General features: G+C 58.6%; 1 protein-coding gene across 5 annotated transcripts; it reads left to right on the top strand.

Moving 5' to 3' along the window:
- The first annotated feature begins 23 nt into the window (after window positions 1-23).
- GIGYF1 (GRB10 interacting GYF protein 1) lies at window positions 24-14,815 on the top strand. 5 transcript variants are annotated; one of them, XM_045773793.2, is made up of 29 exons: window positions 24-177; window positions 3,284-3,410; window positions 4,315-4,539; window positions 5,239-5,391; window positions 5,469-5,527; window positions 5,619-5,730; window positions 5,825-5,954; window positions 6,064-6,159; window positions 6,318-6,429; window positions 6,550-6,658; window positions 7,025-7,065; window positions 7,280-7,450; window positions 7,703-7,956; window positions 8,084-8,192; window positions 8,685-8,828; window positions 8,993-9,090; window positions 9,275-9,446; window positions 9,568-9,734; window positions 9,860-9,960; window positions 10,046-10,162; window positions 10,248-10,348; window positions 10,471-10,553; window positions 10,653-10,793; window positions 10,870-11,097; window positions 11,366-11,553; window positions 11,659-11,819; window positions 11,907-12,070; window positions 12,183-12,282; window positions 12,377-14,815. In XM_045773793.2, exons 6-29 carry the CDS (start codon window positions 5,696-5,698, stop codon window positions 12,427-12,429), a joined length of 3,075 nt encoding a protein of 1,024 aa, XP_045629749.1. In that variant the 5' UTR covers window positions 24-177; window positions 3,284-3,410; window positions 4,315-4,539; window positions 5,239-5,391; window positions 5,469-5,527; window positions 5,619-5,695; the 3' UTR covers window positions 12,430-14,815. The 5 variants fall into 5 exon arrangements, with proteins under 5 accessions (XP_045629749.1, XP_045629748.1, XP_045629746.1 ...); XM_045773792.2 differs by having other exon boundaries at window positions 12,153-12,282; XM_045773790.2 differs by having other exon boundaries at window positions 9,875-9,960; window positions 12,153-14,815.
- The last annotated feature ends 125 nt before the right edge of the window (window positions 14,816-14,940 follow it).

Raw genomic sequence — 14,940 nt, 5'->3', positions numbered from 1 at the left:
TGTGAGGCGGGCAGCCATCTTGCTACAAACACAAACAGAGAGGAGCGGCCGCCGCGGGAGCGCCAGCGCCCCCTCCCCCGCCGCCGCTGCCGCCGCCGTCGCCGCCGCCGCCCCCTGGCCCGCCGCGCGCGCCGCCAACGCCCCGGGACAGGAGCCTCGCGCCGTCCGCCCGCCGCGGTAAGCGCTCGGCGGCCCCGCCGACCCCGGCCCGCCGCCGGGCCCGGGGCAGGCCCGCCCCCGACGCTGAGGCGGCCGCGCCGAGCCTGCGAGAGTCAGAGCGAGAGCGCGGGCCGCCGGCACGGACCCTCCCCGCGTCTCTGTCCAGGCCGCCGCCGCCGCCGCCGCCCGGTGCGTCCGCCCTCCCGCCGGCCCCTCCCCGGCGCGGCCCCGAGGGAGGCTGGCCCTCTCCGGGTGGGCGGCCGCTCTCGCCCCTCGACCCCGCGCACCTGGCGCCCCCTCCCTGAAGGGCACGCTGTCCTCCCGGGCGGCCCGCCTCCTTCCCACCCCCGCGCTCCTAACGGTCGTCCTCCGGCCCCTCGGCAACCCTGCCCGGCCCCCTCCCGTCCACCCGCGTCCTCCGCCGGGCCCCCCTGGAGGCCCCCGACCCTAAAGCCCGGCGCTCCCCGGTGACTTCCCCAATGTGCCTCCGGGCTCTTATCGGAATTAGCTGGGCCCTGCGGGTCTTAAAGTCCAGGCGTTCCATGACTTTGGCAAATGTGGAAGCCTTTCTTCTTAACCGAAGCACCTCCGTTGGGTCTTCACCTAAATTTCCTTTCAACGGATGACATTAGTGCTTGGTCATTGGGGTCTCCTTCCTCTCTGTTGCCCGGCCGTTTCTAACACCTTAATCTTTCCCGTCTCCAGGCCAGGCTCTCCCAGCCCAGCGCCTCTGATGCAGCAGCTCCCTGGCCACGGCCCCTCACACTTTGCCCTTTTTTCCCCCCCAAGTTAACTTGAAAGAGACCCTCATCTCGCATTTCTTACCCAGTCATTATCACAATTCCCAGTAAGCTTCCCGGTCTGGTCTTTCATAGGGCTCCAGCCCTGGGAGATGCTAAGTCAATTGTCGGCCTGTTCTTTCCTCCACCCACCCCAGTCTCACTCCCGTCTTGCTTCTTACTGCTGCTTATCCAAAACTCAGCCTGCATACCACCCTCTCCACTGTCTCTCCGAGCTGCCATGCCAGTTACATCTTGCCCCCCACCCCTGCCCTCTGCATCGGAAACCTCATGGATACCAACAGGCTGGTCCCCTTTGCAACTCATGATGTGGGAGTTTGCCCTCAGGATCCTTCCTCTGTACTTTTTCTGCGCAGTCCCAGGCCACCGATCCCTCATCCAGCTCCAGTTTTATTTCCTAGTTGTGGGTCTGCTGTGTTATTGGGAAGGGTTGAAATAGATGTGGACTTGGCGTTGCTGCCATGGCCTGCGGACCAAGGGCCGTAAGGGTCCCATATGGTGATTACAGTCAAGTGAGTTGTGTTCCTGGACCTCTGGCCTGGCTTTTTTAGCCAGTGGACAAATTAGTTTTGCTGTGATTTGATGAATCTAGGGACCCCAGTTCGCCCTTGTCTGTTTTCGGAGTTAGGGATAGAAAAAGCAACGCCACTTCAGAGAAAGGGAGAAGAGGTTACTATGTGAGAATTTAAAAAATTCTAAGGAGAAATTTTAAATGGCTTAAAACTCACAAAGTACTTAGGGTGGTTCCTGCTGCTTGTGCATCTCTTCTCTAGTCTCGAATAGAGTGTCCAGGAACATGGGGTCCCCTGTGGGGGCAGCTGCATCCTCCCTTCCTTGTTTTCCCTGGCTGGGTCCCAAGACTGGGCAAGTGGGCAGAAGGGATCAAATGAGGTAAAGTGTGAAAGCGCTTTGAAAACTTAACCAGTAAATGTGCCAAGGGGCGTTATTTGTCATGATGGCTCAGAGAGTAGAGAGCTGTGCTGACCAGGCAGGGGGAACACGGGCTTGTACTCCTTCCTGAGCCTCAGAGTTATCCTACATGCAGGGAGAATCTTTCCATCCTGAGAAAGGGCGGAGTCACCTCCCAACAGGCTTGGGACTGGGCGGTTGCTGGTTGCTCAGATGTTGGGGAATTTGGGACTCCACTTCTGTTAATAGTGGTACCTTTCTGTGCCAAGGCACATTGTTCTGGAATGGGGCTAATTTTAGGGGTGATGGAATGAGGAAATAATGTTAACTTAGTATGTACTAGGACTGCCTATTCTTTGGATCTTTTTCTTCTGAGAGTTCTGAACCCCAGAGAACAGGCTTCCCTCCTGTTCTGCAAGCCTGTTGTGAGCACCCTGGACCAGTATATGTTCTCTCCCCTCAACTCCAGCAGGGGGCAGCCTTTTAATAGCAATAATTCCAATGTCAGGGAAGGGAGGGTACACTGAGGCCTGAGAAAGATGACAGGGCAGGCAGGGACAGAGGGAGCACGTTGGGAGATGAGGCAGACAGATGCTGAAGGTAGGACCACGGGGTGTCAGGTAAGCTGGACTGAGCCTGTGAGGACATCCTTAGATTAAGTGGCCAGGAGAGTGCTATTCCCTGTTCTGTCTGCTCCCTGTCCTGGCTCTTTGCTTCACTGGAAAGAGACCCAAACAGTTGGCTTTGAGAGTTTGTGATAGGGAAACGTAGCAGAATGTTTTAAATCTCTTCTTGAGGATTTCCCTCTTGGCAGGATTTCAGATTTTTCTCATGGGATAGTATAATTAGGAACCGATTTCCTTGCCTTCTCTTCACAGGGGAGACTGAACTGGAATAAATCGGTTTCTCTTGTCTTCATTCTTCCCCATAAACACCGAGTAGACTTTACTTGTGCTCCTGATACAGAGGAAGTGTCCTCAGCCATGACAGTGTTGCTACATTGGGCCAGCTAATTCCTTGTGTGGGGGGGGGGCTGTCCTGTGTATCGTACGGCGTGTAGCAGCATCCCTGCCCTCCACCCGTCAGACACCAGTAGCGCCTTCCAGTCATGCCCACCAAAGCCATCTGCGGATACTGCCACATGTTCCCTGGGGAGCACAGCCCCCCCTCCCCCCAATTGAGAACCATTGGCTTGGAGGAAACGCGGAGAAGACTCAAGTGGGTTGGAGGGGTGGGCACCATGGGGCGGCTCGGGTGCTGCTTTGCAGCCCTTCCTGCAGTCTGAGGAACGGCCGGCGGCCACCAGCTGCTGGGACAGGTCCTCCTGTGGCTGGGCTTGCCTGGAGACGCGGCTTTTTTTCTCCAGCTGCTCCTCTGCTTCCTCTGCCCTGACTGCCTTTTCCTTGCTTCTGCAGTTGCCCTGCTTCTCACACCGGGAGCCCACTCCTCAGTTTGCTCCTCACATCCAGGACAGAAAGGCAAAGGCCAGAAGCGGAAGCGTCACGGAGAGCCGCCTTTGCCACTCCCTGGAAGGGAGGGAGGGTGAGTTGTCCCCTGTCCCCGAAGCAGCCTTCCACACCCAGAGAGCTCTTCTGTCCCCTATCTTCCCCCTGAAGATGCAGCTCTTCTGGAATGAACTGCAGGAAGCTCAGAACAGTTTTTCCTGAGGTTTGTCTGAAGGAATGTGGGGTGTTTTCCTTGGAGTGAGGAAGACTTAGGTATGCAGTAGCTATTACTAAATGTCTTTTTTTCCCTTAAACCTTTTTTTTAATGGTGGTTAAATATACCATTTAACCGAGTTTTCGAGGGTCCAGTTCTGTGAGTTGAAGTATGTTTGTGTTGTGCGACCGTTACCACCATCCGTCTCTGGAACTTCTTCATTTGCCCCATTTGGGCTGGCACTCACTACCTATTGAACAGCTCCCCACTCTCCTCGCCCCCCTAGCCTGTCTTTCTGCTCTCTGTGTTTTTAAATTAGATTCTTTAGGAATCTCACATAAGAGGAATCCTACAATATTCTTTTGTGACTGGGTTGTTTCATTTCGCATAATGTCTTCAAGGTTGATTCGCTGGTCACTTTAAGTAGGGGTTGTAGCATGGGAAGAACGAACCTTACTCTGTTGTCTGGGAGGCCTGCTTAAATCCAGTGAAAGGAAGAGCTTTTCAACAGATGTACATGTGTCTCCTCACGGCCGTGTGTGCCATGGTGTGCTCCGTCACCAGCAATGTCCAGTTGGGGCTGTTGTAGGAGAAATGCCCGACCTGGGAGAGGTCCCCCTCGCTCCAGATGCTTTCCAAAGCTGCATTTCTTGCGAGGACGCTGGGATTCTGGTACTGGGTCCCACCTCTGTCAGAGCATTTTGCTTCATCTTCCCGTGTGCAACTGAAAGTGAGAGCTACTCTCCCTTGGTCCCTCTGGTAGAAACCTTTCCTCCTTTCTTGCCAGAATTGTGGAGTCTTGGACTTGATGAAAACCGTGGAGGCACTCGGGTCCAGCCTTCCCACCAGCCAGTGAGGGAAGCCCCCGTGCAGCTCCCTAAGACCTTGCCCACCTGTCCTCGCTCGGAACCACCAGGGATGAGCCGCCTCCTGAGAGCCTCCTCTGCTGTTCCTTAGAGGGACAGGTCACTGCTACTGCCACTGCTTCAATCAACTTCATTTCTACTTTATGGTGAGGGGAGTTCCTTCCTAGTTTGTAGCATCATGATGTTCCCTTCTTGGTTCTTAGCAGTTACGATGGGCTCTTCCTGATCCGTGGAAAGGATCTGGGTGTTGATTCCTGTTGCATAAACCAGCCCGAGGGGGCACTGGCCCGATTTACCTGCCCGCACCCTTCCGTGTGCCCTGTCTTTGGCCCTGGAATAGGGCTTCCCTACCATCACTCCCCGTCTTCTGGCTTTCCCCACCAAATTGAATCCCTGAATTCTGGCCACCGACCAGGCAGCCCTGAGTTTTTTCAGAAGGGAAATAAGTTTGTTTCCAGACTTCATTTGTAATTTTTTTTTCAGAACTGATGTTTTCTGTCTTGAGAATATGTTTGGCTCTGATAGGACTTTGCTTGCTAGTGTTTTATCTTTCTGTTGAGCATTCCCACATACCTCAAGCAGCCCTTTCCAGAATGCCGTGGCACTCTGTGAGGGCTCTGAGACCAGCGCCTTGTTCAGCTCTACTGATGGAATTAACTAGTCTGGAGACCTAATGTGGGGGACATAGATGAGGAGCAGGTGCTGTGGCCTTCTGCACTGGATAATTGGAAGCTTCCAGCAGCTTTAGATCTCCCCGTTATGCAGGACAGAGGAGGGCCAGAAGTGGGGAGGCCCCTCTGGCCCATTGGCTTAAACCCAGCTTTGTTTCCTTGCCTCTCGGTAAGGATCTTTCGCAGATGTGAAGCTCCCTCCTCGGGCGCCACTGCAGTCAGATCATCATCCTGTAGCTTGGGGACCTTGGTTCATTCCAGCATAGGCCCCTGCCTGAAGAGAGCCCATTCCCAGCCCTACCTGCTTCCTGGGGGCAAGGCTGCCAAGTGAGTCTGGGGCGGAGGGTGGCAACCCCTACTGAAACTGGCAGGGGCTCTAGCTGCCATTTCCTCCCCTCCCCCAGGTCTTCCCTCATCGTGACAGTTCGCTTAATACATGGTGTGTGGCACGTGGCTGGCTTAGGTGAGTCCTTTCAGAGTTCATTAGGTGGGACTCTATACCTTGTTCTCTGGGTGTGCTGTCTCCAAGGCCTAGCATCCCTGTGCCTCCACAGGTGTTTTGGAGAGTGAACGCCAGGTCCCCCCTCCCCCCTGCAGCCCCTCTGACCTCGAGAACACGCCCAGCTCCATAATGGCAGCAGAGACCCTCAATTTTGGGCCGGAATGGTGAGTCAGACATGCTTTGGAGGGCTTGGAGAAGCCAGGAAGAATAGAGTTGCTCAGACTCCTGTCTCTTTCCTTCTCTGTGTCCGTTTCCTAGGTTGAGGGCCCTTTCCAGTGGTGGCAGCGTGGCCTCCCCACCCCCATCCCCCGCCATGCCCAAATACAAGCTGGCTGACTATCGCTATGGGCGAGAAGAGATGCTGGCTCTCTACGTCAAGGAGAACAAGGTGGGGGTAGGCGGGTGTGGGGTATTTGGCCCCGTTGCCCATTTGGTCTCAGCCAGTAGAGTGGGTCCGGGAGCACGTGGGATCCTGGCTCTCCTGCCCCGATTGACAGGTGCCTGATGAGCTGCAGGACAAGGAGTTCGCTGCGGTGCTACAGGAGGAGCCGCTGCAGCCCCTGGCGCTGGAGCCTCTGACTGAGGAGGAGCAGGTGGGGCTGGGCCGGGGCAGCGCACGGCAGGGCGCTGGGCCTTCACCTTGGAGAGAGGGGCTGAAGCCGGGAAGATAGATGGTGGGGGTTGTAGTTCTGGGCAGGGGAGGGGGGGCGGGTGCCTGGGTCCTCACTCCCATCCCTGGCTCCCTCCTCAGAGAAACTTCTCCCTGTCAGTGAACAGTGTGGCTGTGCTGAGGCTGATGGGGAAAGGGGCTGGCCCCCCCCTAAGTGGCACCTCCCGTGGCAGGGGCAGCACTCGGAGCCGAGGTAGAGGGGGTGACTGTGTGTTCTGGGGGCGGGCCAAGGCGGGGGGGCGGGGACTGTGGTTTTGAGGTTGCAGAGAGATGGTCAGGCAGGTTTCTCACGTGTATCTTGTTCTCTCTCCAGGCCGAGGCCGTGGTGACAGTTGCTTTTACCAAAGAAGCATTGAAGAAGGCGATGGGGCCTTTGGCCGAAACCCCCGGGAGATCCAGCGTAGCCAGAGTTGGGATGACAGGTGCTGGCAGCATAGTCGCAGAGCAGACAGAAGCCCTGTGGCTCGGTCCTTGGAGGGCGGCTCGGGTCTTTGTCATCAGAGGGCAACAGAAGACCCACCAAATAAGCCCTGGTCACACATTTTCCTTTTTGACTCACTGCCTGTGGCCCACTTCTTTTCCTTCTGATTCTGTTTACCCTGTGTGACCTTTTCTGCATGCCCTCCTGGGTTCCCTCCCAAGCCGGACTTATCCCTAGTAGCCCCGCCCCTGTGCCCTCCCTCTTTCCACTCCTCTCAGGGCAGAAGGGACAAGGTGTGCAGAGATGCCTCGAGTTGGAGGGTGGGTGGAATCTGTCCTCCTTTGACCAACACCTTTTCCTTCTGCAGAGGCGAGAGAAGGTTTGAGAAGTCGGCGAGGAGGGATGGAGGTATGGAGAGTGGCAATGGCCAGGTCCTGAAGGTCATTGAGAGGTGGGGGGAGGATTGAAATGGGCGGTGCCGTAAGGGGATTGTTTTCCTAAGGGAGGTGGTGGGGACAGGAGGGCCTGGAGCTGGGCTCTTCTTCACTGCAAGGTCTATAGTAAGAGTCTTCCAGGGACCATCGCTGCCGTTCCGCTGACTGTGTCTTCCCCCACCCCCAAGCACGATCCGGGTTTGAGGAGGGAGGGGCTGGCCCGAGGAAGGAACATGCCCGCTCAGATAGCGAGAACTGGCGTTCTCTTCGAGAGGAGCAAGAGGAAGAGGAGGAGGGCAGTTGGAGACTTGGGGCAGGACCCCGGCGAGATGGCGACCGCTGGCGCTCAGCCAGCCCTGGTGAGGTTGGGGCCGGATGAGTGTTGTGGGGTCCGAGGGTGGCAGAAGATCATTGAGAGGTGGGGGGAGGATTGAAATGGGCAGCGCCGTGTGAGGTGACCATGTGAGGGTGGGCTCCCGCGGCCGGGTGGAGGGCACAGAAAGCTTTCTGGAGTGGAGTGGGTGGGAGGGGAGGTCCTGGAGGGCAGAAGGGTGAATGAAGGCTGGCTTGACTGGGATACTGACCTTCGTTCTCTGACTTTTCCTGCCCAGATGGTGGCCCCCGCTCTGCTGGCTGGCGGGAACATGGGGACCGGCGTCGCAAGTTTGAATTTGATTTGCGAGGGGATCGAGGAGGGTGTAGCGAAGAGGAGGGGCGGGGTGGGGGAGGCAGCTCTCACCTCCGGAGGTGCCGAGGGCCTGACGGCTTTGAGGAAGACAAGGATGGGCTCCCGGAGTGGTGCCTGGATGACGAGGATGAAGAGATGGGCACCTTCGATGCCTCTGGGGCTTTCTTGCCTCTCAAGGTAGCGGAGGAAACTCAGGGAAGGTCTCCACTGGAGGGTGGTGGGACCTATCCTGGTGGGGGTTTCTTGCTCCCACCTGTTCATCCTCTACCTCTCACTCCCCAACGTGTCCCCTAACCCTGTGCAGAAGGGCCCTAAGGAGCCCATTCCTGAGGAGCAGGAGCTCGACTTCCAGGGCCTGGAGGAAGAGGAGGAAGAGCCTTCTGAAGGGCTAGAGGAGGGGGGGCCTGAGGCAGGTGAGCCTACGGGGTGGGGTGGGGTGGGGAGGAGGGGGAGTGCCTTAGGCCAGGCAGGCAGAGGGGCCCTCACCAGGCTGTGCCCACCCGCCTTTAGGAGAAGGCGGCTTGGGAGAAGAGCAGGTGTTGCCAGGTGTGGGGGGGAACACAGTGGGCCGTGTCTGAAAGGCAGTGTGTCAGTTCAAACTCGGGTGTAATCACGGTGATCTGTGCGAATCCTTTGAAGAGTCTGAAGAACATGACGTTAAGTCTGTGGTGGTGTGTGTACAGCCTTGGGCAGGGACGTGGACACGTGCACGACGTGTCCAGGGTTGCAAGGTGGGTTTGTGGTGCTGATTTGCTGGGTGTTAGCGGAGTGGAGCAAAGTTAGAGGGGCGGATTCAAGGCCCAGAGGCCTAGGTTCTGGCCACAAATGGGGGATTTGTGTCAGATCATTTTTAAGGCCTTCTAGCTCTTTGGTTTTGAGTTCTGGTAAATACCTGTTTCTTTCAGGAGGGAAGGAACTGACTCCGCTACCTCCTCAGGAGGAGAAGTCCAGTTCCCCATCCCCACTGCCCACCTTGGGCCCACTCTGGGGAGCTAATGGGGAAGGTGATGACACTGCGGATAAGGACCTGCCGGCAGCGGCACCTGAAGGTAGTGGAGGACATGGGGGGGGGCTCCTCTTCCTTGTGGTGGGATGGAGGTACCTAAGGCATCTTGGGGGGTGAAGGGGTGGTCCACTCTTCTGGAACAAGGGTAAATAGGGTAGTGTTTCATTCTGTTTTCTGGACCCCCCATTCCACTTCCTTTGCTTCTAGATGATGGGAGGGGAATGCCGCTGAGTCCTGGGGTAGGCTCACCCTCTGGCCCGCCTGGAGATCTGGAGGATGATGAAGGCCTGAAGCACCTGCAGCAGGTGTGGGGGGCTTCAGAAGGCTCTGGGGGAGAGAACCACTGTTCTATCTGTCCCTGCCCAGTTCATGCTTTCCCCATTTGTTCCTCTGCATTGTGACCTGACGACCTGACCCCGCGCCGATCTTAGCTCCACCCCTGTCCTGTTGTTGTTCTGTTGAGCCTTCCCTCTCTCCCTGGTCTCCCAGGAGGCAGAGAAGCTGGTGGCCTCCCTGCAGGACAGCTCCCTGGAAGAGGAGCAGTTCACGGCCGCCATGCAGGCCCAAGGCTTGCGCCACTCAGCAGCTGCCACTGCCCTCCCTCTCAGCCACGGTGCAGCCCGGAAGTGGTTCTACAAGGACCCCCAGGGGGAGATCCAAGGTGCCCGTGGGGAGTGGGGGCCGTGCAGGAGGGGCTGCTGGGGGCAGGGGATCACCACCATTCTCATTCAGGGCTTCTCTGGCACAGCTTTCTGACCGAGGTCCCCCTTCCCTTGGTCCAGGCCCCTTCACGACACAAGAGATGGCAGAATGGTTCCAGGCGGGCTACTTCTCCATGGCGCTGCTTGTGAAGCGGGGCTGTGATGAGGGCTTCCAGCCACTGGGTGAGGTGATCAAGATGTGGGGTCGTGTGCCCTTTGCCCCGGGACCCTCACCACCCCCACTGCTGGTGAGCACTGCCGCCGCGGGGAGGCGCGGGGAGGGAAAGCGGGAGCCGGGCCGGGGCCGGGTGGATGGCAGCCGGGGTGCAGGGTGAGGTGATCAGAGCCACAGGAGCGCTCTGGCCCTCATCAGGGCAACATGGACCAGGAGCGGCTGAAGAAGCAGCAGGAGCTGGCTGCGGCGGCCTTGTACCAGCAGCTGCAGCACCAGCAGTTTCTGCAGCTGGTCGGCAGGTACGGGCGCCTGGAAGGCCTTGGCGGTCAGGCCGGGTGCGGGCCGTGTGGCCTCCGCCGCTGACGCCCGTCTCTGTGTCCGTAGCCGGCCGCTCCCGCAGTGTGCGCTCCGGGAAAAGGCGACTCTGGGGGACCTGAGCCCGCCGCAGCAGCAGCAGCTCACTGCGTTCCTGCAGCAGCTCCAGGCTCTCAAACCGCCCAGGTTCGGGGGCTGGTCTGTTCTGGGGATGAGGGGGGCAGTCCCAAGAGGAATTCAGAGTTCTGAGGATCACTGCTTTGCTCTTCAGAGGTGGGGACCAGAACCTGCTCCCGACCATGAACCGGTCCTTGTCGGTGCCAGATTCGGGCCCCCTCTGGGACATACATACCTCAGCCTCATCACAGTCAGGTGTGTGGCCTGCCTGTTCCCTGCCCCCATGTGAGTGGGGGGCTCTGTGTGCTCCCGCCCTCCGGCCGCTCCAGCCCAGTCGAGCCTGAGCCGCCTCCTGCAGCTGCCCTTGCTTTCTGCAGGCGGTGAGGCCAGTCTTTGGGACATACCAATTAACTCTTCGACTCAGGGTCCAATTCTAGAACAACTCCAGCTGCAACACAAAGTGAGTAGGCTTTCTGGGGCTGGGGTCCTTGGGCGCCAAGGGCCCCCACGGGTGAGCTCTTTGGGGAGCTCTGCCATCTGAGCTCTTTGGCTGTGCCAGTTCCAAGAGCGCAGAGAAGTGGAGCTCAGGGCGAAGCGGGAGGAGGAGGAGCGCAAGCGGCGGGAGGAGAAGCGGCGGCAGCAGCAGCAGGAGGAGCAGAAGCGGCGGCAGGAGGAGGAGGAGCTGTTCCGGCGCAAGCAGGTGTGTGCCCCGCCGCGCCGCCCTCACCCCCTGGCCCGGGCCAGGCCGCCGGCCCTCACCACGTCGCTCGGTCCAGGTGCGGCAGCAGGAGCTCCTGCTGAAGCTGCTGCAGCAGCAGCAGGCGGCGGCCGCTGTCCCGGTGCCGCCGGCGCCCAGCTCCCCGCCCCCGCTGTGGGCCGGCCTGGCCAAGCAGGGGCTCTCCATGAAGACGCTGCTCGAGCTGCAGTTGGAGGGCGAGCGGCAGCTGCACAAGCAGCCCCCTCCCCGGGAGCCGTCGCGGGCCCAGGCCCCCAACCACCGCGCGGTGAGCAGGCTGGCCCTTCCCCCGCTGACCGGCGTTTATTTGAGCCCTCGGGAACCCCTTCCAGTCAGCTCCCAGGGTGATCCGGGGTGGGGGGGATCGCTGAGTCCCGACTTTGCAGCCTGAGTGCTGGTCTGTACCTGACTCTGAAGCGGTTCTCTTGTGGGCGGCCCTCACCTCGCCCCACTCGGCCGCCTCCGTGAGCTTCCCCACTTAGCTGTTCTAGTGTGTGTGTCCATATTTGGGCCACTCTGATTTTTACCATCTGTAGCAGCTTGGGGGCCTGGGCTCGGCCCCCGTGAACCAGTGGGTATCTGAGGCCGGGCCGCTGTGGGGCGGGCCCGACAAGAGTGGGGGCGGCAGCGGTGGCCCGGGGCTCTGGGAGGACACCCTCAAGAGTGGCGGGAGCCTGGCCCGCAGCCTGGGCCTGAAGAACAGCCGGAGCAGCCCCTCTCTCAGGTGGGTGCCGGGGCCCGCAGGGTCCGTCTGGGCTCGGGCAGGGGTGGAAGGACGCGGCAGGCCTCGGCTGACGTCTCACCTCTCCTTTATCCCCGGCCCGCTCAGTGACTCGTACGGCCACCTGTCAGGCCGGCCTGTGCGCAAGAAGACGGAGGAGGAGGAGAAGCTGCTGAAGCTGCTGCAGGGCATCCCCAGGCCCCAGGACGGCTTCACCCAGTGGTGTGAGCAGATGCTGCACACGCTGAGCACCACGGGCAGCCTGGACGGTACAGGCCGCAGACCTGGGGGCCGGGCGGGGCGGGCGCTTCGGGCCTGCCTCGGGTGGGCTCTGACCGCCACCCTCCCCCCCCCAGTGCCCATGGCTGTAGCGATCCTCAAGGAGGTGGAATCCCCCTACGACGTCCACGATTATATCCGTTCCTGCTTGGGGGACACGCTGGAAGCCAAAGAATTTGCCAAACAGTTCCTGGAGCGGAGGGCCAAACAGAAAGCCAGCCAGCAGCGGCAGCAGCAGCAGGTGAGGCTTCGAGGGCCCCTGGCGGGTGGGGTGAGGCTGCCCCTCACCCTGCTGACCCAGCCTCCCTCTCTGAGCCTCACAGGAGGCATGGCTGAGCAGTGGCTCCCTACAGACAGCCTTTCAGACCAACCACAGCACCAAACTCGGCCCTGGGGAGGGCAGCAAGGCCAAGAGGCGGGCGCTGATGCTGCACTCAGATCCTAGCATCTTGGGTGAGTTTGGGGGTGTGGCCATGAAGGAGGCTGTTTACTCAGTAGGGGCCAGGAGCCTGGGGAGAGCTCAAACCCAGCTTCTCCCCGGCTTCAGGGTACTCCCTGCACGGACCTTCTGGTGAGATCGAGAGCGTGGATGACTACTGACCAGCCCGTCCCACCAGCCCCTGGGCTGTAGGCCAGGGGCGGCAGCAGCGGCTTGGACCCTTGGGTCCCCAGCCTGTAGGCTCCCCACAAGGAGCATAGGAGGAAGCAGGGGCAGGGTCCCCAGCACTTGTTACAAACCACACGATGCACCTTAACTCACCCACCACGAGGCACTTTACAGATTGGGGGGAAGGGTTTTTGTTTGTTTTTGGTTTTTTTTCGTTGTTTTTGTTTTTTTCTTTAAAAAAAATTTTTTTAAACAACCCTGAAGAAAACGTTAGGAGACAAAAAAAAAAAAAAAAAGTTAAAAACTAGACTCTAAGCGCCCCTTCCCCCTCTAGGGACAGTGAGGGTGACGATGGAAGGTCCACAGAGCTTTTTTGGGATTTTTGGGTTTTGTTGGGTTTTCTTGTTTGTTTTTTGGGTTTTTTTTGTTTGTTTGTTTTTTAAGAAAAAAGAAAATGAAAAAAAAAAAAGGTTAGGAGATTGAAAGAAAAAACACACTGTTATTTTGGGGCAGTGGGGACACAGGCCCCACGGACCTGTCCTGCCTGGCCCCCAAGGCTGCACTTACCCTCCCTGCCCCGCAAGGTGGGCCATTGGGGTAACTGGAAGCTGGGGTGCCAGCAGTTTGCACAGCGAGGCCCCCTCAGCCCCGCCAGCCGGACCCGCTGTGAACAGCTCCCTTTGTTGCTGTGACCGTGGCAGAGGTGTCCGGGGTAGGGGCCAAAGTAGCCCCTTGGCTTTGCTGCTTTGGGGGAAAGTTGCACAAATGGGCCGGGCCACCTCAGCTCTCTAGGCTGCCATCCTGTGCTGGCTGACGAGGTAGAGGGGAAAGGGCCAGCCGTGCCAACCTCATCTGGCTGTCAGGGTGGTAGAACTTCCACTCTGGCCCTGGTGAGGGGCTTCCCCCACTGCTGCCATTTGGGGGGAACGGCCTGGGTGTGAAGCTGAAAGCCTCAGCTCCCTGCCTTGCCACATGAATGTATTCTTTGGGCCACAAGCCCCTGCTGCGCCTTCTGCCTCAACCCTGCGCGAGGTGGGAATGGAGCAGTTCCTCCAGGAGCTGGAGAGAGAGGCACCACTTAATGACTGTTTTCTCCTGTGAAAGGGGCAAGAGGAGGGCCTGGGAGGCCAAGGGAGTGGGCAGCATGGGGCTTCAGGTTGCGGTGTGGGGGCCATTAGAAGGGAGTTCCCTCCTGCAGCCAGCTGTGTGGGCTGTGGACCACCCAGCTCCACTCTGACCCCTCCATTGACCAAATGGGAGAGGAGCAGGTGGCCTCTCCCCTTCCTGCTCCCCTGATTCATTTTTAATGTTGGGTAGGGTGCGGGGGTCAAGAATAGAAGTGTCGTCTCTCCTGGGTCAGGGGTAGGCTGCCCTTCTGTTACTCACCAACTTCTTTTCCCAATCACCTACCTGGGTTTGTCTGCATTTGTTTTTGGGTTTTTGTTTTTGTTTTTTCTTTTTTTTAAACAGCTTGTATCTTTTGGGTTTCTCATTTAACTTCTCCCATCGACCTCATTGCTCAGAGCGCAGTATTAGGGCAGGATTCTGCCACTGCCTCCCCTCCATGAATGTATTTATCCTTCCTGCCCTGGGGAAATGGGGAGTAGCCCCTTTTATTTCCCCATCCATCCCCAGAGAGACCACATTTTGTTTTTGTTTTTGTTTTGTTTTTTTGTTTTGCACCAAAGTGGCAACTGGGTCAGTGTTGGGGGATAAAGCTGGCCTCGGGGGTGGAGGGGCACCCTCCACCTGCTTCTCCCTGGTTTCAACAGTGTTAGCGTCCGTGAAAAGACAATATTCTCTCTAAAGCAATAAGGGGGTGATGGGCCAGGGGGAAATGTCTTGCTGCTGCTGGCCCCCCAGCTCCCCCCTTCCTCACGCCAGTATTTGGTGGCATTAGAGGTGTTGGGGGAGTACTGTTGTGACTGAATGTAACCACCCCCACCCCTGCCGCAGCCAATGCAGGGGAGGGGGGTGACACTCTTCCCTGTCTCTTCCTTCCCCTTCCCCCCCCCCCCAGCTAAAGAGACTTTGAATTTAGGGGGCCCTTGAGCCTGGAGAGGCCTTAACCCTGTGAGGAAGTGTAGGGGGAGCCCTCTCCCACCCCCATCCCCTTCTGAGAGTGGTCAATGTTTACAAGCCCCTGAGCCCCCCAGCCCAGGGACTCCACCCCCATTGCTGTCCTTTCCCACCTGTCTTCCTGGGCCCCAGCTGCTCTCCCACCCTCCCTGGGTTGGGGTGGGTGCAGGGGCTGTTCTGTATCCCCTTGTCTGCCTTGGACCCACAATCTCCCCTACCCCCACCCTGTGTGACTCCCCTCTCTTCTACCTGCCCCTGTAAATATTCCCCTTCCCCCAATAAAACTTGGTGTGTGTTCTCCCCTTCTGCTTCTGTGTCTTTTCTTGGGGAAAGGGGTCTTTGGGGAACAAAGAACAGGCTAAGCGCTAGGAACGGGAAGAGCTGTGGCCAGGGGCAGCTGTGGGCAGCCAGCCAGAGTCAGAGGG

The sequence above is a fragment of the Ursus americanus genome, chromosome 2 (assembly GCF_024610735.1).
Source record: "Ursus americanus isolate L20-20 chromosome 2, mUrsAme1.1.p, whole genome shotgun sequence".
NCBI lineage: Eukaryota > Metazoa > Chordata > Mammalia > Carnivora > Ursidae > Ursus > Ursus americanus.
Note: the sequence above shows the minus strand (reverse complement) of the source record. Positions and strands in the feature narration are given on the sequence as shown.

Coding starts and splice junctions, on each gene's coding strand:
- GIGYF1 (XM_045773789.2), top strand. CDS start 5,696: ATGGCAGCAGAGACCCTCAATTTTGGGCCGGAATG. Junction 6,659..7,024: donor AGCCAGAGTTGGGATGACAG/GTGCTGGCAGCA, acceptor TTCCTTCTGCAG/AGGCGAGAGAAGGTTTGAGA. Junction 12,071..12,152: donor AGCAGCGGCAGCAGCAGCAG/GTGAGGCTTCGA, acceptor TGAGCCTCACAG/GAGGCATGGCTGAGCAGTGG.